The 14,232-nt window shown below is 44.0% G+C and overlaps 1 protein-coding gene across 1 annotated transcript; it reads right to left on the reverse strand.

Annotated features, from left to right (window-relative positions):
- Positions 1-1,944: 1,944 nt before the first annotated feature.
- Positions 1,945-13,434, reverse strand: LOC309532974 (lipase member M-like; the record flags this gene model as incomplete). Its single annotated transcript, XM_082223753.1, has 8 exons — positions 1,945-2,178; positions 3,724-3,789; positions 7,510-7,656; positions 7,870-8,006; positions 8,561-8,670; positions 9,346-9,544; positions 10,919-11,036; positions 13,333-13,434. 8 exons carry the CDS (start codon positions 13,432-13,434, stop codon positions 1,945-1,947), a joined length of 1,113 nt encoding a protein of 370 aa, XP_082079879.1.
- Between the last annotated feature and the right edge of the window lie 798 nt (positions 13,435-14,232).

A 14,232-nucleotide genomic window follows, 5' to 3' on the forward strand; every position in this document is an offset into this window, starting at 1 on the left:
TCCTCCGGTATGCTAGTAAAACTGAATTACTGTGTCACAAAATGATGCATGTCTAAACTGTGTGTCACCAACAAGAAAAGTTTGGAAAGCTCTGCACTACAATATAGATAGTCCATGCTTTCTTCCTCCTCATTTCAACCATCAACTTTGGCCCATATGTAAAGTTTTAACACACTGGTATAGAAGGCTCAAATCTCCCTGAAGTACATTTTTTGCTTTCTTCCTACTGTGCCTTTGCTTTTCCTTAGGGGTTCTCGTACATACATACATGCATATTTAAGGACGCACACTGCTTACATGGATGGTTAAGTCCAGTCAAAGGTGGCTATGGGGTTGCAGTGCTCATCTCGCTTCAGTCTGAGGGAGCCAGCGTTTGTCCACAGACAGCTTTCTAGGTCATGTGGCCAGCATGACTAAACCACTTCTGGTGCAACAGGACACCGCAATGAAATCCAGAGCGCACAGAAATTCCATTTACCTTCCTGCTGCAGCGGTACCTATTTATCTACTTGCACTGGTATGCTTTCAAACTGCTAGGTTGGCAGAAGCTGGGACAGAGCAACGGGAGCTCACCCCATCGTGCAGATTCGAACCGCCAACCTTCCAATCAGCAATCCCAAGAGGCTCAGTGGTTTAGACCACAGAGCCACCCGCGTCCCTTTACTGCTCACATAACAAAGGTTAACAAGCAATCTGAGCTCGCAAACAGACTTCTTTACTCCCTTAAGAATCAGAAGGCACCAAGGCTTAAAGGTTGGGCAACACAGGTGAAATCAGCTAACCACTGATGGCAATCAATGAGTTTTTCACCAGCCATCAGAGGCAAGGCATGTGGAAGAAACCATCCCTTGATGGCCCACAGACAGCTTCTCTCTGGCCCTCAGGGTTCTTCTGCTGGAGCAAACAATAGCTCCCTAGTGGTGCCTCCTAGGGTTTTGCAGTTGAATGTCTTAGTGGCATAGCTTATACATCCTCTGGTTGTATTTTTCCCCATGCTATTTTTTGAACTGTAGACTGCTTCCACTTTTTTGTGATACTTACTGTATTAGAATCCTAGAGTTGGAAGGGACCCCAAGGGTCATCTAGTACAACCTCCTGCAATGCAAGAATCTCAGCCAAAGCATCCACGACAAATGGCCATCCAACCTCTGCTTAAAAACCTCCAATGAACACAACCTCCTGAGGGAGACTGTTTCACTGTTGAACAGCTGTTATTGTCAGAAAGTTCTTCCTAATGTTTAGCTGGAATCTCCCTTCTTGTAACTTGAAGCCATTAGTTTGAGTCCTATCCTCCAGAGCAGGTGAAAACAAGATTGTTCCCTTTTCCATGTGATAGACCTTAAGATATTTCAAGATGGCTATCATTCCTTTTTGGGATGTGGGTGGTGCTGTGGGTTAAACCACAGAGCCTAGGACTTGCCAATCAGAAGGTCAGCGGTACAAATCCCCATAACGGGGTGAGCTCCTGTTGCTCGGTCCCTGCTCCTGCCAACCTAGCAGTTCGAAAGCACATCAAAGTGCAAGTAGATAAATAGGTACCACTCAGGCGGGAAGGTAAACCGCGTTTCCGTATGCTGCTCTGGTTCGCCAGAAGCGGCTTAGTCATGCTGGCCACATGACCCGGAAGCTGTACGCTGGCTCCCTCGGCCAATAAAGCGAGATGAGCGCCGCAACCCCAGAGTCGGTCACGACTGGACCTAATGGTTAGGGGTCCTTTTACCCTTTACCTATCATTCCTTTTCCAGGATAAACATACCCAGACTCTTCAACAGTTCCTCATCAGGCTTGGTTTCTTGACCCTTGTTCATCTTGGTTGCCCTCCTCTGAACACATTTCAGCTTCTCAATCTCCTTCTTATTGAACTTATTTGAGAGTGTCAACAAGCAGGTGGGTAGGGATAATCAGAGAGACAATGCTAGGAAACATATACTTTAAATACAGAATTTATTTGAACTTCTGCATCAGTTTAAGCACGTCAGGGTATAGCTGCTTTGGAGCATCGAGACCGAAGATATAATCCAGATGCTGCCAATCAGGGATATTCTTGTAAAAAACTAAATGAGGGATTCGAGGGATTAAGAGTTGAATATCCTTTACATCTTCCACAATGTCCTGTCCTCCACTCCACAAAGCTGTTGGCACTTCCATGCATTCTATTTTATAAAATGGAGGTGTGGTCTGGGGGTGAAAAATAAAACAGAAATAGGTTTCAGTGATGACACTGTCATATTTTCGTACCTTTCTGACATTTCCTCATTCTGAACCTTCAGTGTTCTGGGATGTATGGCATCGGAAAAACTATTATTTTTCCCTTTATGCATTTACCTCTCTTTAGTGCCAGTAATACATAGCAAAACCTCCTGTGTTAAAATGTTAGTCACATGAAGTACATTTTTGCAGATCCATTAATTTGGTAGTTGAAGATTAATTACTCTAATGTATAATATTATGCTCCGGATCATGTGAATCAAGATCAGAAAGGAATGTGTGGAGTGACGATCCCATAAACATGTAATAGCAAAAATGGATATCAATGCAGGAATTTAATTTACATATTTCATATTTGATCAACATTTACTTAGTGACAGTTAATAATATCCTACAATAGTTTGCTACAACTGGAGGAAGAACATTACAAAGTTTTACTGACTCCTTTATTTCTAGCATTTTAATGTTGAGAAGAGAAAATGATTTCTCTAATGTGCAGAGGGCACCATGCTAAGGCTGCCAATCAGATTCACACAATAATTTATACATGCTAAATTCAACAAAAGTTCTCATGTTAAGCTGACCATCTCTGCTCCCCAGTGGGAAAAACAACTTCTTAACAAATGGTACAAGAATCTCTGTTGATTCCCACAGATAAGGACTATTTAGTGAACACATCACAGTTAAAATGATGATGCCGACAGATGAAAAGAATTCTAAAGACATTAATGAGAATAACCATCATGGGGGGTATAGAATGAAAAAGTAGAGTACAGTGGTACCTCGGGTTAAGTACTTAATTTGTTCTGGAGGTCCGTACTTAACCTGAAACTGTTCTTAACCTGAAGCACCACTTTAGCTAATGGGGCCTCCTGCTGCTGCTGAACCGCCAGAGCCCGATTTCTGTTCTTATCCTGAAGCAAAGTTCTTAACCTGAAGCACTATTTCTGGCTTAGTGGAGTGTGTAACCTGAAGCGTATGTAACCCAAGGTACCATGTACTTATGCATGTGAAAACATGTTGCAATATTAAAAATGAAAGAACTGATTACTCAAGAAGAAATATGATGGGGCCCTCCTGTTTTTTTTTTAAGAAAGTAGATGGACATCTAGTAAGGAAATTAAAAGAAGCAAAGGTCAGGATCCAGACTGGAATGCATATTTATTATTTGTCTGTTTGTTTCCATAGAAATAAAACCATTGGATCGTATCCAGCCCTGCAGATCTGTTTGTGCTATAGACCTCTGCATGCACTACTGAACTTCTGCCAAGCAGCACACTCTCAAAATCTGTGCCAAGGATTGAGAGACGCCCCAGAGCCGAGGTAGGGGATCCCTAATTATGCAAGTGGAACTCTGTGTGCACAGTGTTGGATACAACCCATAATTCTGTGTACTTCTTTGATGTTCTCTCAGTCTTTAAGAGTCCCTGAAGGAAGTGTGCAAGAATTCAAACATTACAGCATTTTTTAAATGCGGAATTTTAAAACAGAACCCAAACTCATCCTTTTCCTTACCATATTGTATACAACTTTGTTCCTGCATCCATAGTCAAAAAATCTAAATTTATGCGTCCTAGTGACCTAGAAGAAGGACAAGAATTATGTAGAGTTTGAAAATTTTAATTTTAAAACATACTCATGTGCTAATACAAATTCAGGTGATGTGAATTGCTAGAATTCCTCCTCATGCAATATTTATGAAACCTCTTGCTTAAATAGTGGAGCCCCTTAAAAAATGTGTGTAAAAATATTTAATTTATTTAAGGAATTACACACACACCTGATTAATGTCTTATTTCATAAGAGGAGAAATGGATCACTGTATGACTCTGACAGCTTAGCCAAACTTAAGAACCATCAATAAGTGCCAGAACTAAGACGCATATCCCCGAGGAATTTGAATTACGGTTGACACAGAGGGAGCTTATTGTATATAGTGTTTACTTAATTGAAGTAAAATTGGTTTTATATGGGTGTTTTAACTTGGAATTGTTTTAAATTGTTTGTTTATGGAAATCTTGATGTATTATTTTAGATATGGGCCTATGGCCGTAATAAATCAAATCTGAATTTAAGGAATTAATATATAATATTTTATATCACTAAATATACATGATCCCTAAGTGGTTTACATAGAAAGATAGATTAGATAGATAGATAGATAGATAGATAGATAGATAGATGATAGAAATATTTATCATAAACTAAAACAATAAAACAATTAACATATATAAATAAAAGCCAAACTATTTTACTATTTTTGTAACTGTTGTTTCCATCGGGAAAGTGGCATGTGGAGCATACTCCAGAGGGTGAATATCACTTCCTTGATGTCACAAGTTGGCATTCCATTTATCATGGTATAGCCAGTAGGCCTCTGCTGAAAATCTTAGCAATCTTTTGAGGGCATATAAAGGTATCCTAGTCCCAAGTTGTCTAGGGCCTGTGCTGATCTTTAAATATTGGTGTAATCAGTGCTTTTTTTCTAAAAAAAAAAAATATTTAGGAGAACTCTCATTTTGGCTGCTCCCCCTCCCCCTCAGCCCCCTTCCTCTCCCCCAACACCTTCCCAACCCCTAGACAAGGGGACTTGAGGAGGTGACACTGAGAGTACAGAAAGGCCCACAGCAGAGTCGGCTTGAGAGAGAAGGGGAGAGTGCTAGCTGGCTGGCTGTAGCCCGGCATGAGGAGGAGGAGGAAGAAGAAGAGGAGGAGACAGTTGCCCCCACCATTGCCACCCCAGACTCCCCTCCCCAGGCACCGGTAAGGAGAATGATAGAGGCTCCAGTCCGCGCTGCTACTGCAGAGATAGCTGGCATGTTGGTCCGTCCATCGGTCAGTCAGTCGGGGCAACACAGAATGTTTAGGGGTACACGTACCCCTGCTCCCCCCCGAAAAAAGCACTGGGTGTAATATATGTATAACTAAGGACTCCACTAACCAACCTAGCATACCCTCCAAAATTCCTCAGATGAAAATAGAGGCATTTCTCACTCTCCCCCAACTGACCCTCCTTGACGCCCCATTTTTTTGGCCCTTCCCCGCCACCGCAGAGCATTTCTTACCAGAAGAAAAATGAGTGCCAGCACCAATGGGATGCAGTACACATGCCCTCCACTGCCCTGAGAAAATCCCTTCATTCTAATTGTATTTTATTTTATTCTTTGGTAAATTCACAAAAAGAAAAATATACCCTAAAACATAAGTTTTCAAAAGGGGCGAGGTTAGATGTAGATGGGGAGATGAACCCTTTTTATAAAATAAACTAATAAAGACTCCTTGTGCTCTGCTCCAAGCCCTGCCCTCTGCCTGCCCCTCAGAGCAGGCACTTCACACAAGGCTGGGCCGACACGGTGGCAGCCCCTCTTCTTCTTCTTCTCTGCTCTCCAGCAGCTGCTACGAGCTGCCCATGGTAGGAAGCTGGCTGTAGAGACCGTAGAGAGACATTGGGATGCTCCCTCTCAGCCGCAGACACTGCCGCTCGGTACAACCACTTGCTCATCCACCTCCCCAGGTTTGGTGGTGGCAGCACTGGCGGGGGAATGAGGGACATCCCAGGATCAAATCTGAAGCAGGAATAGCTTTTGCAATTCGGGGACTGTCCCTGGAAAATTGGGACATTTGGAAGGTATGCCCTGCCCACTTGATTATTAATAAACACATACTCTAAATGGCACATTCAGTCCAGATACCAGACTTTGGACTAAGGCTTTGGCACCGCTCTGAAGACAGTTATCAAAATCTACCTGGCTCCAGTGGTCTAGTACTTTGACAGAAGAAAAATCAGGAAAGATTCCAACATACACGTCTGCTCGACTCTGGAAAAACAAGTTAAAATGTCCTGCCTTAAGTTGTATGAAAACAGCAAACACATTCCACAGTCTCTCTTATTGTGCTCTCTTCCAATGATGCTTTTGTGTAGCAACCTCCACCTGGGCTTTTTTCATTCCTAATTGTCTTCCATGACTGGTTAGGGGCAACACTGTATCATGAGCCAGCACAATTTGTTGTTGTTGTTGTTTAGTCGTTTAGTCGTGTCCGACTCTTCATGACCCAGTGCTTAATATGATACCCATATGCTTTCCGTTCTGATCTTATACTCTACAAATAACATCTTGCATAGCTTATTTTATGTTGCAGAGCACCATCCTATAAATATTCAATAGCAACTTTAAACATACAGAGAAATCTCATCTAAATGGAGGGCGCTCTGCAACTTGGGATACACTATAGAGAAGGCTCACCCAATGGGCCACACTCATCAGCAAAACTTCAAGCTGACCTCCCCCCTGCAGACTTCAGGGTCCAGGTTCTTTATTAGAATTCAATATGCAAAATATAACATGAAAACAATTGTTTAGTGTGTGCTGGGCTGCTATAGTGCTGCTCAGTGGCGTAGCGTGGGGGTGCCAGGGGTGCCAGCCGCACCGGGCGCAACATCTGGGGGGGCGCGAGTCCAGAGGGAAGGGACAAGTTCCTTCCTCCGCCGGGCTCCCCGCCGCCACCGCCAGCCTTGCGCCCTAGCGCCCCCCCCCGCCGCTGCTGCGGCTGCGCTCCACTCACTGCTCGCAGGAGGAGCAGCCGCTGCAGCAGCGCCGACGCCACCACCAACGCCTGGCCGGGCATGGGCAGCCTCCGCACCCCGACGCCGACGCCATCCCCTCGGCCCAGCCACAGGCGGCGGCTGCTTCTGCCGACTGGGAAGGAGGAGAGCTCCGAGGGGCCTCGCCGTGCCCTGCGCTCCCCAAAACCCTCCGAGAGGAAGCCGGCGGGCGGGCGAGGGTCTCCCGGCAGAAGGGGGCGCCGCTGGCTCCGGCTCTCAGCTGGGGGGGGGCGAGGACGGAGCACGGCTGGAAGCCCCCGGACCCGGCCGGGAGGAGGAGAGGCGCTCACCAAGCCGGGATCTGGAGGTCCACCCAAGGAGAGGAGGGGGCGGGGAGGCGCCCGAGGGGAGGGGGCTTCGGCTGCCTCGGCCCGCGGGGGCTCCGCAAATAATAAATTTAATAAATTCCTGCTGAGCCTTTGGGGGGGTCCTTGGCTCCTTCGCTCGCCCCCATCCCCAGTGGCGTAGCGTGGGGGTGCAGGGGGGCCGGGCGCAACATCTGGGGGGGCGCGCTCGTACTCGAGTGCTAAAATCCATGGGTTAGGGGGCGCAAATTACTTGCCTTGCCCCAGGTGCTGACAACCCATGCTACGCCACTGGTGCTGCTGCTGCTCCATAATGTATTCATGTGTAGAAGTTCACTTCTCTTTTTCTTTTGTTATATCTTTTGTCAAAAGATATAAAGAGAAAGCACCTACCACATTATAGTTTTTCTCGTTAAATCCCACCCAAAGGGAAAGGAACCGGAGGCACCATTTGTCTATAACTGGGTAGCTGCATATCTTGGCAGTGAGGGCTTTCAATTCCTTGCTAAGAAGACAGTATTCTTTATTGCCCCATATAAGCTGAAATACAAAAATGCACAAATAATTCTGAATCTGCTTAGAAGCATGTCTAATTACCTTTAGCTCTTTATCACAGTCATAACACAAAAGTGGATGAGTGTTTGGAGATCCCTTCTTTTATCCAGCTCACTTACAAATTGGAGAAAGGGGAATCACCCAACACTCAAAACTGTTCAGAGTCCACTGTAATTAAATCATATAAGAAATACTTACTCTTCTGAGTCCATCAGGAATTACCAAAAGTTTATAGAGAAGTCCTTTGCTGTTTACCGATGTGTAGCCAGGAGAAAATGACAGGTAGAGACTGATTTTCGGAGCAAGCTGAGGAATGATGGAAAAGGCAATAAAACCTGCAAAAAACAACAACCCCAAAGTATCCCATAAATGGAAGCCGTAAGTATTTGGGACAGTGCATTGGGGTGGGAAACAATATTTGCATTGTTCTTCTGCCCCTATGAATCCTTAACAGTGCAGTCCTTTCCTGGCTACTCAGAAGTCCTACAGAATGCAGTGGGGCTTACACTAGGAATTAACCAATTGGTCAATTTCAGATTCTCTCTCTTCCTAATTTTTCCAGTCCAAAATTCAGTTTTCCATACTTCCACACCAGTTTGTGATTTTGTTCCACAAATAGATGCTTTTAAACAGCAGAGCAACCCTAACTGGCTTTCACGTTAAGCAATTATCTCTTTCTAGTGTGTAAGTGGCTCTTTATGCTGTCCCTGAGTTGCAAACCATTTGCAATAAAGCATACATGCAGGATTCAACAACAGAAGGGTTCATCTTAGTTTCAGTGGATGAGTCTTCCTAGAGACCCAGTACTGCATATTCAACTTCTAGTCCCAACGCAATTAACAAAGGCTACAAGGATGAAATACGTTTCAATAACTTGATCATAACTTACCTAGTGTCCCACCTTGGGAATGGCCAATATAATATAATTTTTCTTGCCTAGTTTTCTTTAGGATGAAGTCTATAGTTGCTGTAATATCGTATATTGCTATTTCATGAAAACTGAAATACAGACATACAAAATACAGTTGTTGTATTGCCCAACTACGCTTAGATACAGAAACAGAAGATCCTGGAAGAACCTCTTTCTCGCTTAGACAAACAACTGCCACAGTGTAAAACAAGAATGGGGAAACCTGTAGACCTTCCATGTTACTCTTCCCCTTCCTATTTAAGGTAAACATCTAACAGCATACTACTAACCATGTCAATTCAAAGTAAGTTCAGTGGGGCTTAATCTTAAGTAACTGGGGTTATATGTGTAATAATATACAGATATCATATGCATATACATGCCAGATTTCCTAAAGTAATCAGTGCATAAACACATACAACAATACATGCAACTTAGGTATTAATATTTATAAAATTATGCATAGAAAAACAGTACCACTCATAGGGCTTGGCTGTTTTATTTGTATTGTGTATACAATTATATTGCATGTAATTCTGTAACATGGGAGTAGTGTAGAAATTGCTAAGGGGTTAACAGTACAGAGTTATGCAGAGTCATATATATTGCTACAAGACCTCAAGCATCTTCTGCCATGCTTCAAAGCCCTGTCCAAGAGTGAAGTGCTTTCCCTACAAGATAAGATTGCTATAGATGTTTGTCAGGGACAGCATTCAGGAAAAGCGTACTTCTTGTCTAAGCTCCAAAATGCCCTTTTAACATACCTGAAATTCCAAAATTCTTCTTGGTCAGTTGACAAGGTCTTGTGTCTTCTAGACCAGCTGCTCCCTCTAGTATTTATTATCCAAACATCATAACCAGCATCTGCTAGGAAGAATCCCAGGCTATTGTTGGGAAGATTGGCAATCCAGCACCTACCTTCAGCAAGCAAGCCATGTACTAGTAAAACAACGGGCTTAGGCCCTGGAAAAGAAAGCAAAGAAATAAAATCTGGGGGTGAGCTCTCTGCCTTATACTGGAGAATCAAACCTGCCCACTGTGATGCTTTGTAGTGATGACTCCAGCAGGATACACCTGAACTTCCAGAGTTACTGAACAAATGTCACTTTTTCTAGGCTAGACATGGTTACTTGTTCCTGTAATTCTTTTGCACCACCTAACATTTCACAGTTAAAGCCATGGTTTTCCCAGTAGTGATCTATGGAAGTGAGAGCTGGACCATCAAGAAGGCTGATCGCCGAAGAATTGATGCTTTTGAATTATGGTGCTGGAGGAGACTCTTGAGAGTCCCTTGGACTGCAAGAAGATCGAACGTATCCATTCTTAAGGAAATCAGCCCTGAGTGCTCACTGGAAGGACAGATCATGAAGTTGAGGCTCCAATACTTTGGCCACCTCATGAGAAGAGAAGACTTCCTGGAAAAGACCCTGATGTTGGGAATGATGGAGGGCACAAGGAGAAGGGGACGACAGAGGACGAGATGGTTGGACAGTGTTCTTGAAGCTACAAACATGAGCCTGACCAAACTGCGGGAGGCGGTGGAAGACAGGAGTACCTGGCGTGTTCTGGTCCATGGGGTCACGAAGAGTCGGACACAACTAAACAACAACAACATTTCACAGATAAAAGGAGGGATGTTGTCATATACCAAGGACCACTATTCCCCCCTCACGATCCTCTAACCTCTGCCCCACCTATCACATTAGACACTGCTGCTGATGTCTTTCAGAGATTACTCAGCTATAGCCTGGCTTCAGAATCAGGATATGTTAGTAAACATTTGTTTTGATCTTAAGCATGTCTAAATGAATGAATGTTTATAGCCCGATCCCAAGCGCATCCACTCAGAAAGTGAATATTGTGTAATATTTAAACAGGATGCATCTCATTTCTCTTTCATTCCAGGATAAGTACATGCGGCTATAATCAATCTTAAGATGGGATAGCCAACCTCGTGCTCTCTAGATGTTTTGGCTTCCATCTCCATTGGGCCCCAGTCAGCATAGCCAATGGTCAGAGATGATGGGAGTTGTAATCCACAGCAGAGTGTGATTTTGACTACCCCCATTTTATTCAGCATGACAAAGGAGTGAGCATTGTTGCTCCAGAAGGCCATACAATAAAATAAATGAAACAGTTTTTAACAAGGTAAGGTTTGAGAAGACAGGAATTCTCCCTAGTGAACACAAGGACAGTTTAGCTTATTTATTTATTAATTATAGCTTTTGCTGGGACCTTCCCACCCCCACCCCCAAAATGAAACTCAAACAACTTACGAAAAAGAAAGTTAAGGTATTATATGAATCCAAATACACAGCTGTTACATTCCAAAATTACCTGTCTTGCCAGAACTGTTCATTCCGCAAGGAATTCTGTTTGCTTGTAAGTAATAGCCATCCTCTGTCAGAATTTCATGCTCTTCACTGGGGTATCCCCAGTATTGAATGACTTCATTCTGCAGATTGGGAGGAAAAGAAATCATGACCCCATCCCACACCCCAAGACATATATGCATAGCCAAGATAAATAACTTTATGAGCCAGCCCCCAAGCCACAGGCACCATTCACATGTGGGTGGGTGGACTACAACTTGCATAATTCTTGCCCAAGGACCAGGCTGGCTGAGGTTGTTGAGTCCAGCATCTGCAGAACCAACAGGTTTCCCACCCCTGCTTTTAGCTTTCTTAAAACAAGAACATAAAAGTGAACAAATCTAAAAACAAAAAAGCAGTTTCTAATTTGATTCAAGAAGTTAATTTTGAGAACTGTGTTATCTTCACTGAACTAGAAAATGCCTAGTTCAAGTCTCACCTTAATCACAGGTCACTAGGTAGCTCTCAGCATCAGGTTTCTGCATCAGCAGTTAGCAGGTAGTAATACTAACACACTTCACAGGGTTGCAGTAAGGGTTGTTTCTTGAAATAATTGAAATAGCACATTTGAAAGGCTTTGAAGATTCAAAAGCACCGAAGGGTTACCAGAGGGAAAGAACATGTTCTCTGCTGCCACAGAGGGCAGAATTAGACCTACAGGCTTCAGCTGTTGTTGCTGTTGTTTTCAATTTAGTACCCATCAGGTCTCAAAATGGCTTACAGTATTCAAGAACAGAAGCAATTACCAAGAAGGGGAGTTTCACCTCCCTTGCTGGTGATCTTTAAGCAGGGGATGTGCTATAGCTCTGAATTTGTTGCATCAAGCAGGGGGTTTGGATGAGATTGGATTATCTCAATGGTCCCTTCCAACTCTATGGTGCTATGGTTCTATCTAATTTAGCGTTGCCATATTTCAAGAAGTACAAATCCAGGGAAAAGACAAAATCCCAGACATTTCCTATTAAATTTTAAAAAATTCCAGATGCCAGTTTCCCAGGCGCCCTAATGTAATTGATAAATATTGCCAACAGTCTCAACAGTGCTATTTTTCTAGAGAAAGAAGTGCTGGACCTCGCCATTAGTGGCAGTGGTACCCAGCTGAGGTGCAGGAACTGAATTCCGGTGAGTTCCTGCTGGAAAAAAGCTCTGATCCTCAACATTTCGAGATTATAGACTTGTTTCCTTCCATATGGGTGTACTTCAGGAGTTCAGCACAGCAGGGGTTAGCTTTGGCAAAGTTCAGAGAGGTGCTAATGGGAACACTTTCATGTATTCAATGAATACAGAAGCAGATTCTGAGAAATACGCTAGCAACCTTCCTCCACCATCGTCCTGGTAGGCCCACATTCAGCTCTTGTGAGAAAGGAGTCCCTACGGGTGGCACTGTGGGTTAAACCACAGAGCCTAGGACTTGCCGATCAGAAGGTCGGTGGTTTCCGTTGATCAGTCTCTGCTCCTGCCAACCTAGCAGTTCGAAAGCACGTCAAAGTGCAAGTAGATAAATAGGTACTGCTCTGGCAGGAAGGTAAACAGTGTTTCTGTGCGCTACTCTGGTTCACCAGAAGCGGCTTAGTCATGCTGGCCACATGACCCGGAAGCTGTACACCGACTCCCTCGGCCAATAAAGTGAGATGAGCGCTGCAACCCCAGAGTCGGCCAAGACTGGACCTAATGGTCAGGGGTCCCTTTACCCTTTACCTTTAACAGCAGCACAAGAGGGCAAGTGTAGAAAGAGTAAGCACCAAAAAGCTCAAAGCTAAAGCCCAGTTCACACATTAGAGCTGTCAAAGAGGCTGGCTTTAATTCCATTTAACAAAGGTATAGGCAAGGGGGTACCCTCCAATTTTATTTTATTTTTGAACTACAACCCCCATCTTCTCTTATCATTAGCCATGCCAGCTAGAACTGATAGGAAATGGGATCCATTTTGGCTGTCTTTGTCCTAACAGTATCAATCAACATTTGGCCAATATTTTTGTGCACAGTGGCCCAGAATGCTGATTGCCTCTGGTTTTCTCCATGCTGGTGCAAAACAGCCAAAGAAGAATCATTCTGTGCTACTTTAAGGCAAATTGTTTAATTTGTGTGGTAAACCAGCACAGAGAAATACATAAGATGTATGCCAAGTTTTTCATAATGGACTCATGTTTGCCTTCAGGTAATAATTTCCTGTAAACACAGGCAGGCTCAAAGTCAACATTTACATTAAGCTAGGCTCTCTGAACTTTCAGCAGGGCATAAATTAGCCCGACTCAGTCATTCACCGAAAAAGAAAAGATGGTTTGTGTCAAACACTTGCAAATGAATAATCTGTTTCTTTGGGATAACCCACACAGGATCTGATATTCTGCAAGAAATGCATTTGAATAAGCAACTTACGACAGTCATAAATTCTTGAGGATTCAAATGTCTCCCACTTATAACTTCTTCTGCAGCGGAAGCCTCTTGGATTAAGCAGACCGCTACCAAAATGAGCCACATTGTAGGCCTGGGTAAAGCAATACCAGTAGTTTCAAAGAAATACAATATCAATGTATTGCAATATTCTTAAAGGTTTTTACATTTGCATTTGACATATGGAGACCTTATGAGACAGCAGATGTACAGTGGCAATTGGTATTTGGCAATATTTGATAGATGCCAGAGTAGAATGGCCGCACTCTACATCAAACGGAGGACGCCCTTTGCATGCCTGAGCGCAGCACCCCCGATCCTACATGTCTCCCCGCAGAGCACTCCTGGACCACCTCCCCAAGTCATGAACCTTGAGGTTCCAGCAAACCTCAGTTTAAATAACCAATCGTGACTGGGGAGGTGGAGCCAGGGGAGCAGACCAAGTAAGGGTAGGGTTTACTCTTTAAGCATATAAGGAGGTGGAGCCTACCTAGGAGCTCTCAGTCAGCTCCAGAGTTTCACCTGCCCTACCCTCACTTTGTTTAGGCCTTTTATTGCAGGTTAACCTCTTCTTTACAGGTATGCAGACACTGCTACGGTCTTGCAATGGTTTCTGTTAAAGGAATTTTCACCACATTGGCAGGTTTCACCTTCCCCATAGCAAAACGTCACAACTTTGGTGGTTTCAGGCCTTGAGCAGAATCCTTTAGTCTTTCTTCCCTCAATGGGGGGGCATGAAGTGGTGACACCCCCCCCTGTGGGTTCAAAACCAGGGTTCCCCATTAAATGGGCTGTGTTGAGGGGAGTCACTGGCAATACGCTGAAAGGTTGTCAGTGCACTCCCCTGTGTTGCAGTGAAATGGGGGGCGGGCTCTCTGCTTAAAC

Source organism: Podarcis vaucheri (assembly GCF_965113315.1).
Source record: "Podarcis vaucheri genome assembly, chromosome: 5".
NCBI lineage: Eukaryota > Metazoa > Chordata > Lepidosauria > Squamata > Lacertidae > Podarcis > Podarcis vaucheri.